We start from the raw sequence: 21,576 nt of genomic DNA on the forward strand, positions 1-21,576 counted from the left end.
AGGCTTCTCCAATCTGCGGCCCTCCATGTGTTGCTACAACTCCCTACATACTCAGCCATTGTGGCTACGGATGCTGGGAGTTGTAGTTCAGCAACATCTGGAGGGCCGCAGGTTGGGGAAGCCTGATCTAAAGCTATCATCCCTTTGGGTACACTTGGTGGCTCTTGTGGCCTACATGCCTCCTACGTATCCCTCATGGTTCAATGACCCCACGGTCAAACAGTTCCTTCGGGGCCTACAGCATGAGTTTCCCGATGACCCCATCATGGCTTCAGCTTGAGACCCCTCGCTTCTTCTCCCATGCTTCATGAGTCCAGTGTTTGAAAACTTGGTTACTATTGACCTTTGTCTACTGTCTTGGAAGGTGGCCTTCCTAGTTGCTACTACATCGGCTTGCCGTGTGAGCGAACTCAGGGCCCTTAGGGTGGACCCTCCTTACCTGATCTTCCACAAAGATAAGGTAGTCCTCCATCCTGATGTCACCTTTCTCCCCAAAGTGGTCTTTTCCATTCACCACTCTCAACCACTAGTTCTCCTGACCATTTTTCCAACTCCTAAAGACTCAGCGCAATGCAGACTCCACTCTCTGGATGTCCGTCAAGCCTTGGCTTTCTATGTTCATCGCACAGCCTCCTGGCGGACATCACACACCTTGTTCGTTTCCTTTGCCAACCCCCAGAAAGGCCATCAAGTCTTAACGCCTACCCTTTCCCTTTGGGTTGTGAATACTATTCAACTCACCTATCAGCTAGCACGCCATCCTCTCCCTTTACCTGCAAAGGCTCATTCCACAAGATTGGTAGCCACTTTGGTGGCGTTTGATTGCTCTGTTCCTCTGGAAACCATCTGCCAGGCGGCAACCTGGGCCACACTGCTGTCCTTTGTCCAGCACTATGCCTTGGATGTCCAAACGCACAACTATTCTGCTTTTGGACTTGTGGTTCTTCAGTTGTTCTTCACTTGATTCCACCTCCAGGTAAGCCTCAGCTTGCGATGCACTCATAGGTGTAAGGCACAGACGACCACAACAAAGAACAACAGGTTGCTTACCTGCAACTTTGGATTTTTTAGTGGTAATCTGTGCTCTTACACATCCTCTCATGCTCCCCACTTTTTTGGGTTTTTCTAAGGCGGACTCAGAGACTGAGGAGGGAGGGGCGGGTGCAGCTGCATAAGGGGAAGGGGGTGGGGCTCCCGCCAGAACGTTACGAATGGAAGTCTCTGTACAGGCGCAAGTCCACAAGTGTAAGGTATAGATGACCACTAGAAGAACCAAAGTTACAGGTAAGCAACCTGTTATTTTTGTAAACTAGATTCTTTTGAGTAACTAGACTCCGTTCTAATTAATCTGCAGTATTTTGCAGTTTAATAGATACATATATGTAGACTCATGGAATTGTCAATTGCTTTCCCTCCACTTGTGGATTTTTAATAAATTTCTGATGGTGTGTAAGCTGTCATTCAATGTTTGTGATCATTCTTTTATACATCTGTTAATATTTATTCAGGTTTCTGTAGATACTGTCCATGGCTATACCCCCCGTGCAATTGACATGAGTAATGTTACCCTCTCCAGAGAGCTGCATGTAAGTTAGATCACAGATAATACGATGTATTTGAAAAATCTTAAGAATATGTTAGTTGCTTTGTCAATGTTTGTAAAATATACATAAGTTCCCTTATTAGCCTCTGATAGTTCTACCATTCACCTGGATGTCTGATATCCACTTTAAAATATATAATTTCACACTTGGGTATTTTAGTTGTAAGATTTTGCTAGAACTTATATAATCTCCCCCCCCCCCCCATTGAATAGTCATCACTGGAATTGGGTTATTGGCCACAAGTGAACTCTGTACTTTCTTATTGACCTTCCTCATGGATAGGGAAAGAGCCGCATATGCTTGTGGAATTCTGTTTACTCTAGTCAGCAGTGACAGCCACATGTATAAGGGCTTTGGTTCGTAATTACTGTTCTTTTAGGAAGTCTTTGTTTTTTTAGATACCTTCCAGTTCATTCTACCCCTCTTTTGTAATGTTCCATTCATGTTTGAGCTTTTTCTTGAAACTCAAATTTGTAAAATTAATGTAACAGCATACTTTTTCTTTAGAAGAAAGTGCACATTTATTCAACATTTATTTTTGCTAAGGCAATCTTTGTGACAACATATTACATTTAAAAAATACAAATCTAGCTCAATGCACCATTGGCCATTAGAAACCATTTTACTTATATCATTTATCTTCTTCAGGCTATGGCTGAGATGATGGCTGAAAACTACCACAACATATGGGCAAAGAAGAAGAAAATGGAGCTCGAAGCAAAAGGTTAATCTTCTGTCTGCTTACAGCATTACAAAAACATGAATGATTAGTATGGATTACATAAGAACAACACTTATCAGAATGTTTTCTTTTATCAAATTTGAGTCTCAAACTTTCAAGGCAGTGTTTGGGGGGTGGGTGGGATGAATTTTTCCCATTTCTGAATAAAGGGCGAATTTCTCAATATACTTTTTAAATTATTATTTTTAACAACTTAATGCTGCACTTCTGTAGGTGGTGGCAGCATCACTTTTCTGACTTTCCCGGTGTTCAGGTCCTGCTAGCTGCCATTTCCCCCCAGAATGAATGTCAGAGTGTCAGATAAAGATGTGCACAGAACCGGTTCAGCGCTCCTTTTCTGGAGCACTGACCCGGTCCGATCAGCTGGCATTCGAACTGGTTGAAGGGCGGGGGGTCGCTTTAAGGGACAGGGAAAGTTCTTCCTACCTGTCCCTCCTTGCCCTGCCACTTTCCCCCCTCTGGCACTCACTTAAACCGCTTTGGCATGGGACTGCAGCTCTTTGCGTCTAGCCCCATTCAGCATCACCATGGTCATGGTCAACGCGCATGCGCACAGCATGCATGCCGGCCATGAGCGTGGTGACACTGAATGGCGCAGCAAGCAGGGAGCTGCACTCCCGCTCCCACACAGTTTAAGCAGGGAGGGAAAGGTAGGAAGAACCTTCCCTGTCCCTTAAAGCGACCTCTCCCCCTGGGAGTGCATGGAACTGGTTCCATGCACAGCCCTAGCATCATAGTGTAGCACCACAGTGCATAATGCCTAATGTATTCCAGGATTTTTTAAATGGTGTCTGATGGGGTGGGGGGCTACCTCCCACCCCCTTGGAATGCAGACCCCTATGGGCTGCTTTTATTTTAACCTGGAATGCAGCAGGAATGAAGCAATGTTGTGACATTACATCATTTGTTCTGGTTTAGTTTTTATTAAAGGCAGCCAGCAAAAACTGGCCTCTGGGAAGACTTGGAGTGCTGCCGCCACTACGTACATGGACATAGGGTTAAGTTGCAAAAGCAAACCAAAAAAAAAAAAGAAGTCAGAAAGGAAAGAGGATTCCCATACAAATAATAAGCAGTAATATCAATAAGCAGCATCTTCTTTAGCAGGACATGGGGGCCACTTTCTCAATTCCATGCACAGAAACAAATTTTTTTTTAAAGTCAATTTTAATGGATGCCTGAAAATCCAATTCAGCTCCACTAAGGATCTGTGTGATGCTGCTGTCAGGGTTGGGCTGAAGTGCCCAGTTATGTTAACTGACTTTCAGGCTCACATGTTTAGATGAAAGTTAATGATCGGCTGCGTCAGTCCCTCCTTTGGCTCCTGATGGTCTCGAGGCCGTAGCTGTGGCGGAATCCTTTATCTAGTGTTAGACAATGTTGCTGGAGTCATCATAAATTTGATCATGTTTATACCACAACAGCCTTTTATTTTAATCTGTAAATAAGGTCTCAAGGTTACTTACAAGTATTAAAACATGATAAAATCAATACTATTTATGAAAACATAATTAACAAACCAGCCATTGAAACTGCACCTTTTTTTGCCAGCCATTTTACACCCGACATCCTTGCCCATAATTCCCTATGTCTACTTTTTTAAAGTACAGTTTTTCAAGCCATGTTAAGTGAGAAATGGCATAATGTGTCCTAAAGGGAAAAGTTAAAATATGTGGCCTCTGTAATTAAAAAAAAATAGTGGTGAGAGGGTGTTTATTTGTCTTTTCCAAAATGCTTTACTAAAAACAGAATATTACATAATATTGCAAATCACATTATACAAAATTTCGTGTGATACCTCATATACTGTACTTTAGTTTAGCTTCCTAAAAACCAGGTCTTAATTATTAATATAAATTTTATCAATCCAGAATAATGACCCAGATGAATCTGTTGAGAACATATTTAGCTCTTGACTGAGGATCATGGCATATAAAATTTAAGTTATTTTTAGCTAAATGACAATCTAATAACTATAGCTTGTCAGATGAAGGAGTTTCATTCCTAACAGTAAGTATGAAAAAAAAAGATAATAGAAAAGACACACAAGAAGATGTTGTTAAGTATTGCCTCTTTTAGCACTGAGGGGGTGGTGATAATCTGGGAAGTGCATTTAACTATGCAAATTTGAGTAATATTTTTCACTTTCTATGAGGCTTCCTTTCTTACTTTTTTCCTTTTCTTAAAATGCTTCTGGAAACATTTTAGCAAAAAAAGCAACCTTAGCACTTATAGGCCTTGGCAGCTATTAACTTCATCAGGGCTGGCTCCTGGTTATGCCGGGGCAAGACTGGGCCCTGGGCCCCCACCCAAGGCTGGTGCACATGGCCTGCTGGTCAGGCAGACAAAGAAGAGGCACCTCTACCGTTTGGCCTTAAGTGAGTTACGTCTGGTGCTCTGTTGTCTCTGGACCCTTGATAAGTAGGATCCTATGAAAATTCCCTTCCCTTGTGAGTTCATGGAATATGTTTGCCTGATTAAACAGGGCGTTTTCCAGATTAAACCCTACAACAGTGTCACTACATATCTGCTAAATGTGTTTCCATAATACCAGTGTTGTGACACCGCAGTCCCTCTGCTGACAGCAAGGTGCCGTTCACATTTCTGATGCCTTCTTTTGGAGTTTATCTTTCTGTTTTAGTGCTACAATGTTTCATGTGTATTGCAAAAAAGTTTCTGTATTTTCCTGTAATGGGAGTTTGAGATTCTGAGGATCATTTTCAGTACGATCCTGCCAAGCTGAAGCATTCTACTGCTGTTCTAGGGTGTAATCTGGAAAGTGCCCAGATGTTCTTCTCTGGATCCCTGCCTATGTGATTAATATTTGGTAGAGGAACATTCCAAAAATATTTGTACTGTATTCATAAAACCTATGGCCATACGTCTTCACCTGGGCATCAACTCTCTCTTGATAATTAATACTTATCTCCCACCACAATGCCGGAAATCTGAAATCAGCACAATATGGTCTGACTGTCATAAGTATACAGTTGAACTCCTGCTGACCAACCCTGACGGTCTGGTAGTGTTGGGGGATGACTTCAATGTCAGACTGGGACCTGATGACTACACACTATTCTCCCGACACCATCTTCCCCCTCCTTGCTTGGAGTCTGAGCACTCCCCCTCTCCCGCCTCTGCAAAGACCAAATATCAAACTTTGCAGGCCTCTGCCTAGCTAAATCAACTGCCAGGCTCAACCTTCACATATTAAATGGCACTTTTTCAGAGGATCATCCTGGAGAATATACGTATCTATCTGGTTCCCAAATGAGTACTATTGATTACATTGCGGTCTCCCGGAACTTGCTATCCTTTACTAAAAATTTCAAAGTAATATCTCACCTTGACAGTGACCATTTCCTGATCTGCCTTCAACTATCATTTCCCTGTCAGCAGACTCACCTGGAGGCCCCCTCCTCCCCCCATAGGACAAGCTAGGTAGTCTCATAGGACAAGCTAGGTAGTCTCCCTAGTTAGATCAAATGACGAAGGAGCTGCTTGCCGGGGTAACCCTGTAGGGTTACTGTCTAGACTTGAAATCAGCGGATCCCTTCTGTGACCCCTGGCGACCAATGAAACCCTAGTGCATGTGCTACAAAATCACCTAGCCCACAAGGCTGACCCCCCCCCCGCAAAGCCACCTGTGCGTCCTTCCAAACTGTGGTTTGACAAGGACTCTGTTGACGCCAGGAAAGCTCTTGTCTCCGCCTACTTTACCCACAAATCCAATACAGGAATCAACACCGCAAAGGCCCTCCCACGCCGCCTCATCCTCAAGAAGCAATATAAATACCTACTGGTATGCAAGAAGAGAGAGGCAATGAAGGTCACGGCTTATCTAGGTGGTCAGAGCAAAGGATTCAGCTCTGTTCCGGTGTATTACAACCAACCACACTGGTGCAGCCCAGCTAGACGCTCATATTCCATCTGAGATCTGGGAATTGCACTTTAAGAAGCTGTACAATGACCCCTTAGCTGAGGACGCCCCCCTCTACCAGATATGGAGGGCTTGCCCATGTGGCCCCCAGTCTCTACGGCCAAGATTGAGTCTCTCATCTCCCAACCGGAGCAGGGAAGGTCCCAAGGGAAGATCTCATCTTCCCAGAGCTTTTAAAGAATAATAAAGAGTGGTAGGCTCCAGTCCTGGCCTCACTCTTCACCTATCTTTACACCCATGGCTGTATTCCTAAGGACTGGGGGATGGCAATTATCATACTGTATATTGGTAGAATACAGAAGAGGTTTACCATCGCCATCTACCACGCAGAATGAGATGATGCCTTTCAGCATCTTCCTATATTGTTGCTGCCCAATATAGGTTTTTCCCAGCGGGGATTCAAACTGGCAACCTCTGGCTTAGAAAGCAAATACAGAAAGATCTCAGTGGCAGAAAGGCTTTGCCCCTGTGACTCTGAGGAGGTAGAAACCGCAGAACAATTACTTCTCCTCAGCCCCTTTTATAGAGATATTCGGGCCCAGCTTATTTCTCCACTGCTTTGCAAGTATCCTGGTCACCGAAACCATGTCTACACACGAATGCTACTTTGTGATGAAGCTCCAGCCTTCACGTTTAACACTGCCAAGTTCTGTGTGGCAGCATGTAAGATCTGATGGATTATGATGGCCAGGACCTCACACCAGTTCTGAATAGTTTTAATCTGTTGTTGATACAATACACTCATGCTACTTTCTTACACACTTTGCTTTAGTCATGTTAGTATGTTAGGATTTTTAGTAATCTCATAGTTTTTGAGGGTAGCAGTTTTTGAGTGCCATACAATAGCTTTGAATATTAGAGTATTAACATAGTTTTATGGTTTCAGATGTAGTGATCAATACTGATTTTATAGTATCAAATTAGCTTTTTAGTTTTATAGTCATCTTTACAACTTTAGAACAACAGTTTTTAGTATTTGTAGTCTACAATAATTTTTAATAGTTTCTAGTACAATATATCATTAGTTATATTGTAGTTTACAGTAATTGTGGTTTATAGCAATTTCAATGTTGACCATGCCATTTTATAATTACTTTTTGATGTTGCTCTACTGTACTGTCTTATGCTGATCTCAGACTGTAATAAAGTTGATTTGATATGATATACATGAACTTCATATGTTATGCCCAAATTATGAATGGTTTATGGAATTTGCTATGGAATATCTCCTTGTGCTGCACAAATCTAAAGCTATTGTGTTCTTGATTTAGAGGAGGAATTGCTCAGGTCTCCATTTCCTTGATTTTGGCAATTAAATTGGCCATTTGTAATATAAATTAGGGATGTGCAAACCAGTTCAAATTCAAACCGATTGGAATTCGAACTGGTTCGGTTCGACCTGCTGGTTCAAATTTGAACCGAACTGACCCTGGTTCAATTCAAACCAGTTTGAACTGGTTCAAGCCTCCAAAAGTGGGTTGGGTGGTAGATACCCATGGGTGCCAACTACCACCCAAACCCCAAAGCAATTGGATACTCCTATGATTTTAAATGATTTTTTGAAATTTTTTATTATTTTTCTCATAGGGTATAATAGAGAAACAAACTGACCCATTATAGCCTGTGTAGAGCACCTAGGGGCACAAAAGTGGGGTGGGTGGTAGGCACCCAGGGGTGCCAACCACCCACCAAACCCCAAAGCAATTGGACAATCGGACACTCCTACGATTTTTAACGAATTTTTGTTTTTTTCCATTTGTTTTATTCTTTCCATAGGGAATAATGGAGATTTGAGGCATCCCCATTCCCCACCTTTGGGGGTTGCAAGGGCATCCCAAAGTGGGTCTGGGCGCACAGCAGGGCTGGCCTCCACCCCCCCCCCAGGCACCTCCAAATTGATAGGATTTATTGTTGATTAATCAGGAATTTAAAGAATTATTTTTTGACTCCATTGGAAACCATTGAGCCTTTTCATTCAGAAAGAACACGGTGCCTTTTACCTTAATAGCTTAATTGCTGTGAACTGAACTCAGAGTTCAGAGCAATAAGCAATTAAGGTCAGTAGGTGAAAAGGCACTCTGTTGTTTCCTATGGAGCCAATGCATGTCTCTGGAGCCAAAAATTAATACTTTGAAAATTCCTGATTAATCAACAATAAATCTGATCAATTTGGGGATAGCTGGGGGGGCTGGGGGGAGGCTGGCCCTGCCATGCCCCCAGACCCACTTTGGGGTGCCCTGGCATCCCCCAAAGGTGGGGAATGGGGCATCCTCAAATCCCCATTATTCCCTATGGGAGAAAATCAAAAAATGAAAAAATCTTCAGAAAATCATTAATAATCACAGGAGTGTCTGATTGCTTTGGAGTTCAGTGGGTGGTAGGTACCCCTGAGTGCCTACCACCCACCCCAGTTTTGTGCCCCTAGGTACTCCACATACGGAATAATGGGCTGGTTCATGTCCCCATTATACCCTATGAGAATCCCCCCCCCAAATCATTAAATACCACAGGAGTGTCCGATTGCTTTGGGGTTTGGGTAGTAGTTGTCAACCATGGGTACCTACCACCCAACCCACTTTTGGAGGCTCTAACCAGTTCAGAACAGTTTGAACTGGTTTGAACCAGTTTGAATATGAACCAAACAAAAGGGGGGTTTGAGCCAAACCAAAACTGAACCTTCCTACCCTGGTTTGAACCCAGTTCAAATTCGAACCAAACTGGACAAATCAGTTTTGTGCACACCCCTAATATAAATGAATTAAATTCAGTTTATAAATAAATAATCATGTGTTTATAAAGAAATAGATTGTGTTTAAAGAATTATGCAGGTATATTATGTACATTTCAGAGTACATTGATATACTGCAATTTAATGTTTTCTGCAATTCCTGCCATGTTATTCCCCTTTAGACTTACTACTTTTTCATTTTCCTAACATGATAGTGGGAGGAGGAAACCATCCATTACTTGTTCCCTATGATACACTGACAGCCAAAGAAAAAGCCAAAGACAGAGAAAAAGCACAAGATATCCTTAAGTTTCTACAGATCAATGGATACATGGTTTCAAGGTAAATTTTCATGGAGGACAAGTCTGTCAGTGGCTACTAGTCATGATGGCTTTATGCTTCTTCCAGGTTCAGAGGCATAAAGCCCTTGAGTATACATTTCTGGGGAGCAATAGTGTGAGAGGGGTGTTTGGTTTCATCTCCTGCTTATAGGCTTCCCATAGACATCTGCTTGGCCACTGTGGGAAACAGGATGCTGAACAGGCCTTTGGTCTAATTCAGCGGGATTGCTCCTGTTCTTATGTAAATTCTAATTACCTTCAGTGTTCTCTGAATTGGTGGTTTTAAAAAGATCCAGCCCAGTATTTTGCTTTGCTCTTCTCTGTCTGTCTATGTATGTACAAACTGTGTAATAAACCTGAAATAATGTTGGAGTTCTTTATGTTTCGGAGCCTTTCTTAGACACTTCTTTGCTGATATGACAGCTAAATATTAATATTTGTTTACAAAAACTTAGTCTTATTAGATAGCTATATTTCAATTTTATATTTGGTACGGAAAACAAATATGAATAAAGATTAGTGCAGGGATTCTGAGCCATAGCCCTAATCAGCCAGTCCAGAAAAATGATTTGAGTCTCCCGATCTACAATTATGATAAAAAAAAAATTAATTAGCAACACTTGCTTATGTCTTGGATCCAGTGGCAGGAAGATAATGTTAAAGGAGACAGTGGGCTCTAGGAACTCCAAGGAAAGGCATGAAAAATAAGACAGTTGTCCATTAGCTCAGAGCACTGTCCATTAAAACAAACAAGTTATGTAGGTATCTCTGAGAAGAGGCATCTGAATTGTACTTCTGGGGCTGATAAAAATAAAGAAACTCAGCAGGCAGAAACGTAATCAGAGAAGAGCTCAGACCGCCCCCATTAGTTGTTTATGCTTCCTTAAGGAGGTGAACATCACATTTGAGTCTATATCTACAAGTCATTTCACTTGTGACATCCTATTTTCAGGTTTCTTTTCAAGAAATATTTTCAAGTTTTCAGGTTTCTTCCACTGGCACAGAACTGCATTTATTGAAGCCTGAAATTATAAAAGTCCCCAGCCACAATTCTGTTTGTATTTCATAAAACTATTAAATTCAGACTCATTTTATTTGGTAGAGTTGAGAGTAGATTCTTGGATAGAACAGGAAATAGGATGCAACTGCCTACATTTTTTTAATAACCTATAGGTGGAAATAAGAAAATTGTCTCCATTCCCTTAGTACTTCATAAGCATGGTACAGGAATGCAGGCTGCAGTTTAGCATCAAAAATTCATACATATACTAGGTAACATATCTCAAATTGTTTGGTTTTTGTTCAGTAGATGTATAAAGTCTTAACTCTTTCCTCACCTCCTTTGTCCAGATGTGAGAAAGAATGGCTTGATTCAGATGGAATAACAGGCCAAAGTTTGATGCTGCATCAGAAAGTCTGAATGAGTCTTGGGCTAGTATGCCCCCTACTCTCATGCACTGCGATTTCCTCGCTTTCTGATTTGTCACAAACCATAGCTTACCATTACATCCAAACTGGCAAACAGTAGTTTGCACTTGTGCTGCAAACCAGGATCAAATGCTGATTTACAATCCTAGTTTGCAGGACAAGCAAAAACCACAATTTACCAGTTTGGATATAATGGTAAGCTATGGTGTGCTGCAAACCAGAAATAATTATAGCATGCAAGAGGATATGGGAGTGCATGAACCCAAGGGTTGTTTTAGGCATACCTGCAAAGTCATTTGGCTCAGTTCAGATGTGATGCAAAACTGAAAAGGAAGGAAGGAAGTAAAATAAACATATGGAGCAAATGTTTAGGAACATTAATGTTAGCTATTGAGTATATGCAGTGTGGTGAATAGATAAATTCAAAACTAGCTTTGTGATAATTCGAGAGTTTATACCAAATCTGCTTTTTGAGTTGCTTCTCAAGTTTGTGGGATTTTTGTTTTGTTTTGTTCTAGAGGTCTAAAGGATCTAGAGTTGGACACTCCTTCCATTGAGAAAAGATTTGCTTACAGTTTTCTTCAGCAACTGATACGATATGTAGATGAAGCACATCAGTATATTCTGGAGTTTGGTAAGCATTTTTAAATAAGAATTTTATATTATAAAATGAGATCTTAACAGTATTTTAGTATAGATTTCCAGGAGAAAATGGCTTTTAAAAGTATTATTTATTTATTTATTTATTTATTTATTTAATGTATATACTTCTTCCCCACAAAAAAGTTCATGGGAAAAAGAAAAGAAATAAGGCGGTTCCCTACCCCCAAAGGGCTTGTAATCTATAAAGAAACACAAAGTACACACTGGCCACAGCCACTGGAGGCATGTTGTCCCAGGACCGGATAGGGACAGTTATTCTGCCTTCTAAATATGAGTCACCAATTTAAAAGTTGCCTCCTTGTTCGATTAGCAGTAGGGGTGTGCACAAAATGATTTTTGTGTTTCAATTTGGACGCGAACCAAAACACCCCTGTTTCATTTTGGGTCCAAATCTGATCCCCCTGAAACACCCCAGATTCCATTCAGATCCTAAAGAATCCAAATCAATTAGGATTTTAAAAAAGGGTCCCAGGGCCAAAAGAGTGGTGGTGGTGGTAATGCCCAATGGGTGGAAGCTACTGCCCAAATTTCAAAGGAATTGGGCAAAGGGCTGATTTTTTGTGAATTAATGAAGTTTACGTGTCTTTAAGATTTTTCCCATAGGAAATAATGGAGGTTTCAGTAAAAGTATAGCTTCATGTTGGGGGGAAAGGGGTGGCCAAGAGCAGACTGTGGTGGGTGGTAGTGCCCAATGCAGGCAAGGAAGCTACCACAATTATTCCAAAGGAATTGGGCAAAGGGCTGATTTTTAAAGAATTAATGAAGTTTGCACATCTTTAAGGTTTTTCCCCATAGGGAATAATGGAGATATTAGCAAATGTATCACTTCATGTCAGGGGGAAAGGAGTGACCCAGAGCAGAGTGTGGTGGGTGGTTGTGCCCAATGGGGGCAAGGAAGCTACCACAATTTTTTTCAAAGGAATTAGGCAAAGGGCTGATTTTTAACGAATTAATGAAGTTTATGCATCTTTAAGATTTTCCCCATAGGGAATAATGGAGGTTTCAGCAGCCCCATAACTCCACTTGAGGGGCATTGGGGTGGCCCAGAGCGAGTGATGGTGTAGTACACATAGGGTGCCGACCACCCCCCATGGGTTGCTAACCCATGGGGTACAGGGTTTTATTGTTTCTGAAGTGTAGGTTCTCTGGTAGCATATGAGAGTGGATTCATGGTTTGTCTTTGAAAATGTCATGTGCTACCAAAGAATCTACAAGATCACTATAATCTGTAGTGATCCACATGGTATTCATTATAATGTGTTCTGTGCCTGTGCAGGATCTCCCAGTGTTAATTTCATTAGCTCCTTGTGGCCACATTGCATGGCAGGGCGACTGTTGGATAGGTGATTAGAACACCCTAATATTTAGTTCCTTTATGACAACCTCAGCGTTCGCCTCACTGGACTGCTGTTCCTTGGCAGATTGGTTCTGTGGGACAGCATATTTAATATTTAGTATTTTTGACAGACTGGCTTTGTTTTACTCATTTGCTAGCTCCTTTGGATTGGTTGAAGGATCGGACTGATTATCTAGAATTGACTTGTTCTGATACTGGGCTAAATGGATTGTGATTTTGACTGGCACAAAGGAGCGCAACTCCAGTGCTGCTCAGAGGTAAAGGAATTATTGGAGAAAGGGAAAATATCCCCTGTGAGGTGGAAGAGTCAGAAAAATGGATTTTATTCCAGTTACTTCCAAATTCCCCAAAGGATGGGGGCATAAGGCCCATTATGGAATTGCAAATTCTCAACAAGTTTGTCGTCATGAAGAAAATCAGAATGACATCGTTACAGAATATCCTAGCCTTCCTATGCAACTTTAGACTTAAAGGAGTGGTTTGCAACTTTAGATTTAAAGGATGCTTATTTATTTATTTATTACATTTTCAAGTTGGCATTCTAGAGAACCACCAAAAGTACCTTCGTTTTACTGTGGGAAAACAAGTGTTCCAGTACAATGTATTGCCCTTTGGACTTGCAACTGCACCAAGGATTTTCACAAAATGTATGGCTCCAGTTATTGCACATTTGATAACAGAAAGAATATCAACTTTTTCATTCTTGGACAATTAGTTGATAAAATCAAAGTTAGCAAGTGAATTAGGTTCACAAATCCAATATGTGCGTCAACTTCTAGAATCACTAGGGCTGAGAATAAACAGGGCAAAGTTCCATATGGAGCAGGTACAGAAGTTCCAGTACATAAGGGTGATACTGGATGCAGGAGAAAAGAGGGCACTCTTGCCAGGGAAAGACAGATTCTGATTTGAGAATTAATAATTTCCTTCTGGAACAATCCTCAACAAAGAGCCCATCAACTGCAAAGGCTATTAGGTCTGATAGCATCACGTACCACAACAGTGCAATTTGTGCACCTGAGAATGTGGCCACTACAAATGTGGTTTCTCGGCATATTCCATCCAAATTGGACAGCCAGCAGAAGATTGTGGAATTACTACTCATGTACAAAACTCTCTGGTGGACAATTCAACATAATTTGTCGAAAGGTGTTCCATTCGAATCACCACTTCCTACTGCAACTGTGATGAATGAAAGATGGGTGGGTGCACATTGTGTAGGCCACAGGGCTCACTGTTTGTGGAATTCCAGCCAGAGGCTCCTGCACATAAACCTTTTGTAACTCATGACTACTTCTGGATTTAAAATATTTCTGTCCACTAGTGGCGAAAGAAGTAGTGCAGGTGGTGCTGGACAACACGACTGCCATTGCTTATTTAAACAAACGAGGTTGGACTGTTTCTCACTCTCTTTGCATTCTGAGTATCCAAATATGGAATTGATACATAAAGAATGATGTCCAATCGATGATGATACACATCAAAGGGAAATTGAATACTGTGGCGGCCAGTCTCTCCCATGTGTACTCACCATCTCAAGCACACGAATGGGAGATTTGTTCGTATACACACCAGATTTTTTGTCAGTGGAAATATCCAGAGATAGAGCTATTCACAATGAAGGAGAACAGGAAAGTGGGAAAGTATTGCTCCAGAGTGGACCTGTGCTACCAATCTCGGGGAGATGCTTTCCAAATACCTTGGAAAAAATCACCTGTTCTGCATTTATCCTCCACTGCTGCTGATGGGGAGGATATTAGTGGAGGTTTTACAGGAAGACACACAGTGCATACTCTTGGAACCGTGGTGGCCTTGTCAGCCATGATTTACAGCTTTACTCTGCCTCTCATGCAAGACTCAAAGGTTGCCTCCACATCCAGATCTGCTGTCACAGGATGGGGGAAAGATACTTCACCCCAGTCTCAGGACTCTAAAGTTGACAGCGTGGGGGATAGGGTTTTGAGAAAGACTCTTCTGAATTCCCATAAACAGTCAACACACAGTTCTTATAGCAAATGAAAGCAGTTCATAAACTATGCTTCCTAAAAAAACTTCATACCAAAGGTACTTAGCTTACTAAAACAGTCAGGATTGGTCTATGTATCAATCAAGGTACATTTGGCTGCATTATCCTCTTAAGTTACCAGGCTGGGACAAGAAAACCCAGATTAAAAATGCTTTCACACCCAGACTGCATACACTTCATAAATGGCCTGAATAATCTTTACCCACAGTTTTGTGAACCAATGGAACAGTGGAGTCTACCCTTAGTGCTGTCAACATTGATCATTGTCCCCTTTGAGCCACTGGCAACAGCATCCATTAAACTAGTGACTCTAAAGATTGCCTTCCTAGTCGCAATCACAAGCGCCAAAAGGGTGAGTGAGCTTATGGCTCTGAGAGCAGATGTACCCTACATGCAATTTTACCTGAACAAAGTGGTGATGAGCACTAACCCAAAGTTTCTGCCAAAGATAGTTTCAGATTTTCATTTGAACATTGATATTGTCTTACCAATATTTTTTTCAAAATCCAAGTAGAGCATTGGACACTGCAGTGCATGGTCTGGATGTGCGCAGGTCACTGCTATACTATCTGGAAATAACAAAGGACATACATAAAACAAATGTATTGTTCATTGCTTATAAAGGGAAATGCATGGGACAGGCTATTGCATGTCAATGTATGTCTCAGTTGGTGAAGCTAATCCTTACGACATAAAATTCAAGTGCTGGCTCCACCTTGTACCATAAAAACACATTGAACAAGGGCATGCACGTCTTCTGCTCTGCATATGTCAGGGCTGAAAATACAAGATATATGTCCAGTGGCAACCTGGTCATCTAATTTACCGTTTGTAAAGCATTATGCCTTTAAAATGTGTATGGTGGCTGCAGCAGAGTTTGGGAGAAATGTCTTGAAAAGGGTCTTGCAGTAGTTTCCCACACCCACCAACCTGGGTAAGTTTACTAATCACCCATTATAATGAGTACCATATGGATCACTACAGAGAAACCAGTTGCTTACCTGTAAATGATTATCTGTAGGTGGTCTGCAGGTATTCATTAGACCCTCCCATCCTCCCCACTGCAATAAGCCATTCCAGAGTACTTACCTGTAAAATAATGAATGCTGTCATTTCACATTATAGGATGATTGTCTCATGCGGCGGTCATCCTGGAACCAACAATTGGGGCACTCTAATCTCCTATCCAATGGTGGCCCTGCCATGCATTGTGGTTAGAGCACAAAAGAAGCTAAAGAAATCGACACCAGGAGGTCTTGCACAAGCGCAGAATCCCTTATAATGAATACCTGCGGATCAGGCACAGATTCCATTATGATGAATACTTGAAGCTTACCTACAGATTAGGGTTGTGCAAACCAGCTCGACGTTGAGCCAGTTAAACATTGAACTGGTTCGGTTCAATAGTTCAGGGTCGAACCGAACTACCCCCTGTTCGGTCAGACCCTGGACCAAACACCCCCCGACTATTTGGAGGTTCGCAAACATTTTTAGGCTTGGTTTTTTTAAACCTTATCCCCCTTAGGGGAGTTCCTGGAGGTGGCAGGGGGGTCCTTGGAGGTTCCCCCTCCCCACGCCGGCCTTCCTTATGCCTCCTCTAGCCACGCAGAGGCCAGTAGCACAGGCCACAACCTCCAAAATAGCTGCCATGCCACCAGGAGAAGACCAAAAACCAGCCGGAGAGGGCATAAGGAAGGCCAGTGGTGGAGGAGGGACCTCCATGGACCCAACCACCACCTGCAGGAACTCCCCCCGAGGGATATAAGGTTAAAAAATGTTTTTTTTAAAAAAACCTTCGCGAACCCCCCACTGGACTGAACCGAGCCAGGGGGATTCGAGGGGGTGCCTGACCGAACCGGGCCAGCCGGTTTCATGGACATCCCTACTACAGATCATTAGTTACAGGTAAGTAATCTGTTTTTCTCCTGAAATGTGGAGAAATAGTTATCTTTTAAAATGGCTTTTCAACTAAATTCATATGGGAAATGTCAACATCAGTAAATAATCTTGAAGAATAATTTTAGTTTTTCTAAAAATTTGAGAGGTGCCTCAATATTAGGAGGGGGAAAAAAAAACTTTATAATAGATTTGCAACCAAAAATCATATTGGAGTTGATGGTGAAAATGGTTGTGGAGAAAATGTGCATATATTTAATATTAATTTTGATATATCTCTTGAATAAAATCTGTTCTGATTGCTCTATCAAGTATTTAAACTTCCATTCACCAAATGAGTAGTTGGTGTTTCCTGACAAGACACCATGGAAATCTTGTGCATTCAACCTGCATTTCTTTGTCTTGAATATTAAAAATTAATAAACGAAAAAGGAGACATAATTTTAAGTACTGAATGTGGTTGTTTCAGCTCTGTGTTGGAAATGGAGGAAGCTCTTGGAGACTAGTTAGGCTAGTGTGCTGTAAAGTGTGCAAGAAATGATGGATCTTTGACTGCTACCACATTTTATGGTCCAGCCAGCTATTCCCCCTTTACTGATAAAGGGTGGAACTTCATGGGGAAAAGATAACATTCTATGCATAAGTTAAAGTGTGAAATGCAGAAGGTGAATGAGGGAGATTCAGTTTAAGAACAATGGATGACATCATGACTAAATTATTCTACAGAAGCCCCATTGAAATTAAGTAGTCCTTTAGAGTAACTCCTGAGTAACTATTGAGTAACTTGATCTGGATGTTAGCCACAGTAGGTGCTACAAAATGATCATAACATTTTAAAATTGGATCTTCAGTGTTTTTCTTTTTTCACACAGATGGTGGCAGCAGAGGGAAAGCAGAACAATTTCCTTATGAACAAGAAATCAAGTTCTTTGCTAAAGTAAAGTATATCTTCTTTTCCTGCAACTATTAAATGTACTTCTATTATTTTTGGAGCCTGTTAAGACTTGCTGGTTACCTGTTGTGAGAATCAGGAGCCGGGCATGTGAAGGCTGCAGGCAATGGCAAAACCACCCATGGTTCTGTGCCATCCTGCCAGGCATCCAGTACACAAACCCTGTCTCTACATTCCCTCAGGAAGGATACTCATGGTTGAACATCATGATAAGGCTCATTGCCCACAATCCGATAGAGGCAGCAGCCAGGCACAATGAATGTGGGGTGATAGACAGGACTGCCCTACTGTCATCACTGAATGGACAGCAGGATTAAACAAGGGAATGTAACAGTTCCAGAGGTTGTTGCAGACAATGGAGGAGGTGGGATATTTCATTGGTTGACAGATGATGATGTGATAATAGTGGCTAAGAGACTGAGCTACAAATCAGGAAACCCCTACTTTGAATCTCACCTCAGCCATTAACCACTGGCCTTAGGCAAGCCATTCCCTCAGCCTCAATCCCCCATCTGCAATATAGAGATCATACTTACTTGTTCTATAGGATTATTGTAAAGGTCACAAGACAATACATGTGAATTGCTTAGAACTCTTGAAGGCATGATGCAAATGCTAAGTAGTATTGCTGCTGGTAGAAGCCACTGCACAGCTGAAAATCTTCACATGTCTGCTCTCTGGAATTGCTGCTCAGGCTCAGGTCACAGCTGCATGTCTGTGCTTCCATGCAGGTGGGCAGGATTTTTGCCTGAAAGGTGGGGCGGGGCGGGGGGGAGAACTGTAGAGAGAAATATGTTTATGTTCCATAAACTTACTATTAAGAATAAAAGCAAAGGTGGCCTTGGGATAATCAGTGCTCATCTATTTCTCATGTATTTATTCCAGGTTGTACTTCCCTTAATTGATCAGTATTTCAAAAACCACCGCCTGTATTTCTTATCTGCGGCAAGCAGGCCTCTCAGCAGTGGGGGGCATGCCTCTAATAAGGAGAAAGAAATGGTAACAAGGTAAACACATTAATAATAGATAAGATCTGACTTGCTTATTACACAAGGTAGACAGATTCATGGTTGCGCAACGTGAAGTCAGAAGGGGAAAATTTACATTAAAATGTTTATCTCACATGATGATCAGCTCCTAAATGCTACAAACGGAATAATTTCCTTGCCCTTGTTTCCATCCCCAAGGCTTGTTCCCCATGCTGCCCTCCATATTCTGATTCCATCCTCAAACTATAGGTCTTTGATACCTTCCTGTGCTCATGACAGTTTGGGGCACTTCTGATTAGGGGTTCGTGTGCAACCAGTTTCTGCAGTTTGGTTCGGATTTGACTGACCTGTGCCTTCTAGTGGGTGCAGGCAGCACTTGGGTCACCTTGGTGGAGCTCAAAGTAGTCCCACACCATGCTGCTCTCGTTCCTGGATGGTATTGGTGCTGGTGGTACTGGGGCTGCTGGTTCCTGCTGGACACCACCACCACCCTTGGGAAAGGAGGGAGAGGGGATTACAGTGGCCTGTAAGTGGCAGTTTGCACAGGCAGGGGCAGCAGGCAGGGCAAAGCAGCCAGCTTTCCAGACCCAGAGTGAAGCCAGGCACCATTTGTCTGGGCTTTAAATAAAATGTTTAATCAGTATTTTCAGTATTTAAATCAGAAGCTTCATCCTTTTTGCCCCCCCTCCACCAATGGAGGCAGAATTGCCTTGATGACAACACTCTTTTACTAGTTTCCTTTATTTCACACATGTAGCTTGTCCTTCCTCAAATGCTTAGAAATATTGTGGCAACATTAAGTCCTTCCACAAACATCCTTTAAAAAAAGTGAATTAATCCTATTTTGAATTAAAACTAAACTGATAGTTATTTGGTTGACCTATTAAATGCACTGAGATTCATATTACTAACAGAAATCATTCAGTTTTTCTGTTTAATGTAATGAAGTTGCCATTCTTAATTCAACATGTAGTCCCTGAGGTTTATTGTGGAAGTATAGGGACTAACACATTTCTACATGTTCTAGAGCCACAGCAGAGGAAGGGCAATTTCTGTCAGTCCTCCTATTCCTCTAAAGCTCTCTGTGCCTCCTGAAAATATGTCATTGAGAGTTGTGGAACTCTCAGGGACATATTTTTGAGAGGCAAAGAGCACTGCAGAAGGAAGGATAGATTTACACAAAAAAAGAGGTCCCTCCTTCATTGCTTGTGTAAAATGTTATTTGGCTTGCATACTGTTAGTTTGGATGTCACTCACTATTAATTCTGATGTGGACTATAATGTTAATTACACATTAGTCTGGGATCTACTTCCCAGGCTGTTCTGTGAATGCATGCGAATAGAAAAAGGGAGACATCTGTCCTTACTACATCCCACCAGTTGATTGTTTTAGTGCTTGGTATCCCTTTTCCATCTTTGTTCCTTATATCCTATTGGCAGTTTATAGATGGCTGATAAGTGCCATGGGAAGAAAGGCAGATATATATATAACCTTCCCTTATGAGTTCAAAGATAGGGCCCACAACTTTTACCATTGTTACATGGAATGTGCTTCCCTTCCCTTTTGATGACGATTGGAAGACATTTATTATCTGACTCCATACTAGGGTGACATAAAGGATGCCAGAAATTTTGAAAAATTTTCTTCAATCTCTATCACATGTTTGGCAGACTAAATGATATACTGTGGGATGAAATCAGCAGTTGGCATGAGAAAGCAGAGAAAGAAGCAATGTCTTGCAGATCTACGTGAGCCACCTTGTTTTGGATCTTGAAATTATGATATAAAATATGACAGAAGTATCACTTGCCTCCACATACAAGAGCAAGATAGCACAGATTCATAGATCTTTTTAAAATAATGATGAAACTCACAAGAAGGAATTTCTTGTCACTGAGACTGTATAGAAATTAATTTCAGAAAAATGCTTCATTTTAAACTTCTTGTAGTATCATTTTAGTTTAGAAATGTTAATCATCTAGAAAAATAGAAACTATATATTTAGCAGTCAAGAGGTTCATTCATGAAAATATCAATTTTTTAAATCATACTGTGATTGTATAGGAAATATATAGTTGTTCATGTTTCCCAAACATACAGATAACCAGCAATAATTAGAATAATAAATGTAATAATAATGTAGGGCAAGAAATTTGGATTATCTACAGATCTTGATCTGATCTGCAGTGTGCTAACATCTTCTTGAAACTGATTAACATCATCAAACAGAATAAGGTTTAATGTGAGGTTTTCTCCTGAATACAGGCAGCTTCAGTCTACCTCTACTATTTTAATGAGACCATGCCTGAAATATGTTTTGGTCAGAGTAGAAATGTCTCATGGCACACAGCTCTTTTTGTAGAACAATTATGTAAAATCTGTATCGTGATCCGTTGCCATTCATAAGTCTGATCCTGCACCTGTACCTCGCAGGTGGATTCTCCAAGCTCCTCGTGACACTCGTGCTCCTCCTCTTGCACTCGCCAAGGCTGTTTATTTTGGCAGTTTGAGTGCCATTCCTTCTGTTCCTTTTTCACCACCATAGTGTTTACCCTATTTGGGTTAGTCTCCTTGGTTATTGGTCAAGTTCTATGAGTAAAAAAGAGAAGATATTTGGCTTTGACTATGGACCATATCTTGACTGTTCTTTAAATCTCTGGACATTGAACATCATTTTTTGGATTGGGTGCAGGCTTGCACCCAAATGGACATTAAAAAGACTTTTTAAAAGTGTGTGGAGTGTGGCGGCAAACTACCATCTACAGACTGCCATGACTCCTGCCTTTGGTGCCTGGGTGAGAAGCATAATATAATGGCCTGTAAGATCTGCACATTGTTTTCTTGCCCAAATCTGAAAGATAGAGCACTCAGGCTTTGTGCGGCACTCTGCAATAATGCCCAGTCTAAAACTT

The 21,576-nt window shown here is 41.4% G+C and overlaps 1 protein-coding gene and 1 long non-coding RNA gene across 15 annotated transcripts in view; one reads left to right on the top strand and one right to left on the bottom strand.

The window, feature by feature from the left end:
- The window catches only part of RYR2 (ryanodine receptor 2), a 625,908-nt gene that overhangs the window by 404,839 nt on the left and 199,493 nt on the right, over positions 1–21,576 (top strand). For 13 of the 14 annotated variants that reach the window (XM_053300231.1, XM_053300272.1, XM_053300252.1 and 10 more), the window contains 6 exons: positions 1,509–1,586; positions 2,253–2,328; positions 9,227–9,353; positions 11,299–11,414; positions 17,595–17,659; positions 18,560–18,681. In XM_053300231.1, coding sequence (XP_053156206.1) covers positions 1,509–1,586; positions 2,253–2,328; positions 9,227–9,353; positions 11,299–11,414; positions 17,595–17,659; positions 18,560–18,681 — 584 coding nt within the window. The remainder of the gene's footprint in view (positions 1–1,508; positions 1,587–2,252; positions 2,329–9,226; positions 9,354–11,298; positions 11,415–17,594; positions 17,660–18,559; positions 18,682–21,576) is intronic. The other variant, XM_053300248.1, reaches the window with a different exon arrangement.
- LOC128346714 (uncharacterized) lies at positions 3,348–18,006 on the bottom strand. The gene is made up of 3 exons (XR_008317150.1): positions 17,738–18,006; positions 15,315–15,395; positions 3,348–3,781 (listed from the first exon to the last, which is right to left on the bottom strand). It is a non-coding gene; the product is annotated as an uncharacterized LOC128346714 (long non-coding RNA).

The sequence above is a fragment of the Hemicordylus capensis genome, chromosome 1, assembly GCF_027244095.1.
Source record: "Hemicordylus capensis ecotype Gifberg chromosome 1, rHemCap1.1.pri, whole genome shotgun sequence".
NCBI classification, from domain to species: domain Eukaryota; kingdom Metazoa; phylum Chordata; class Lepidosauria; order Squamata; family Cordylidae; genus Hemicordylus; species Hemicordylus capensis.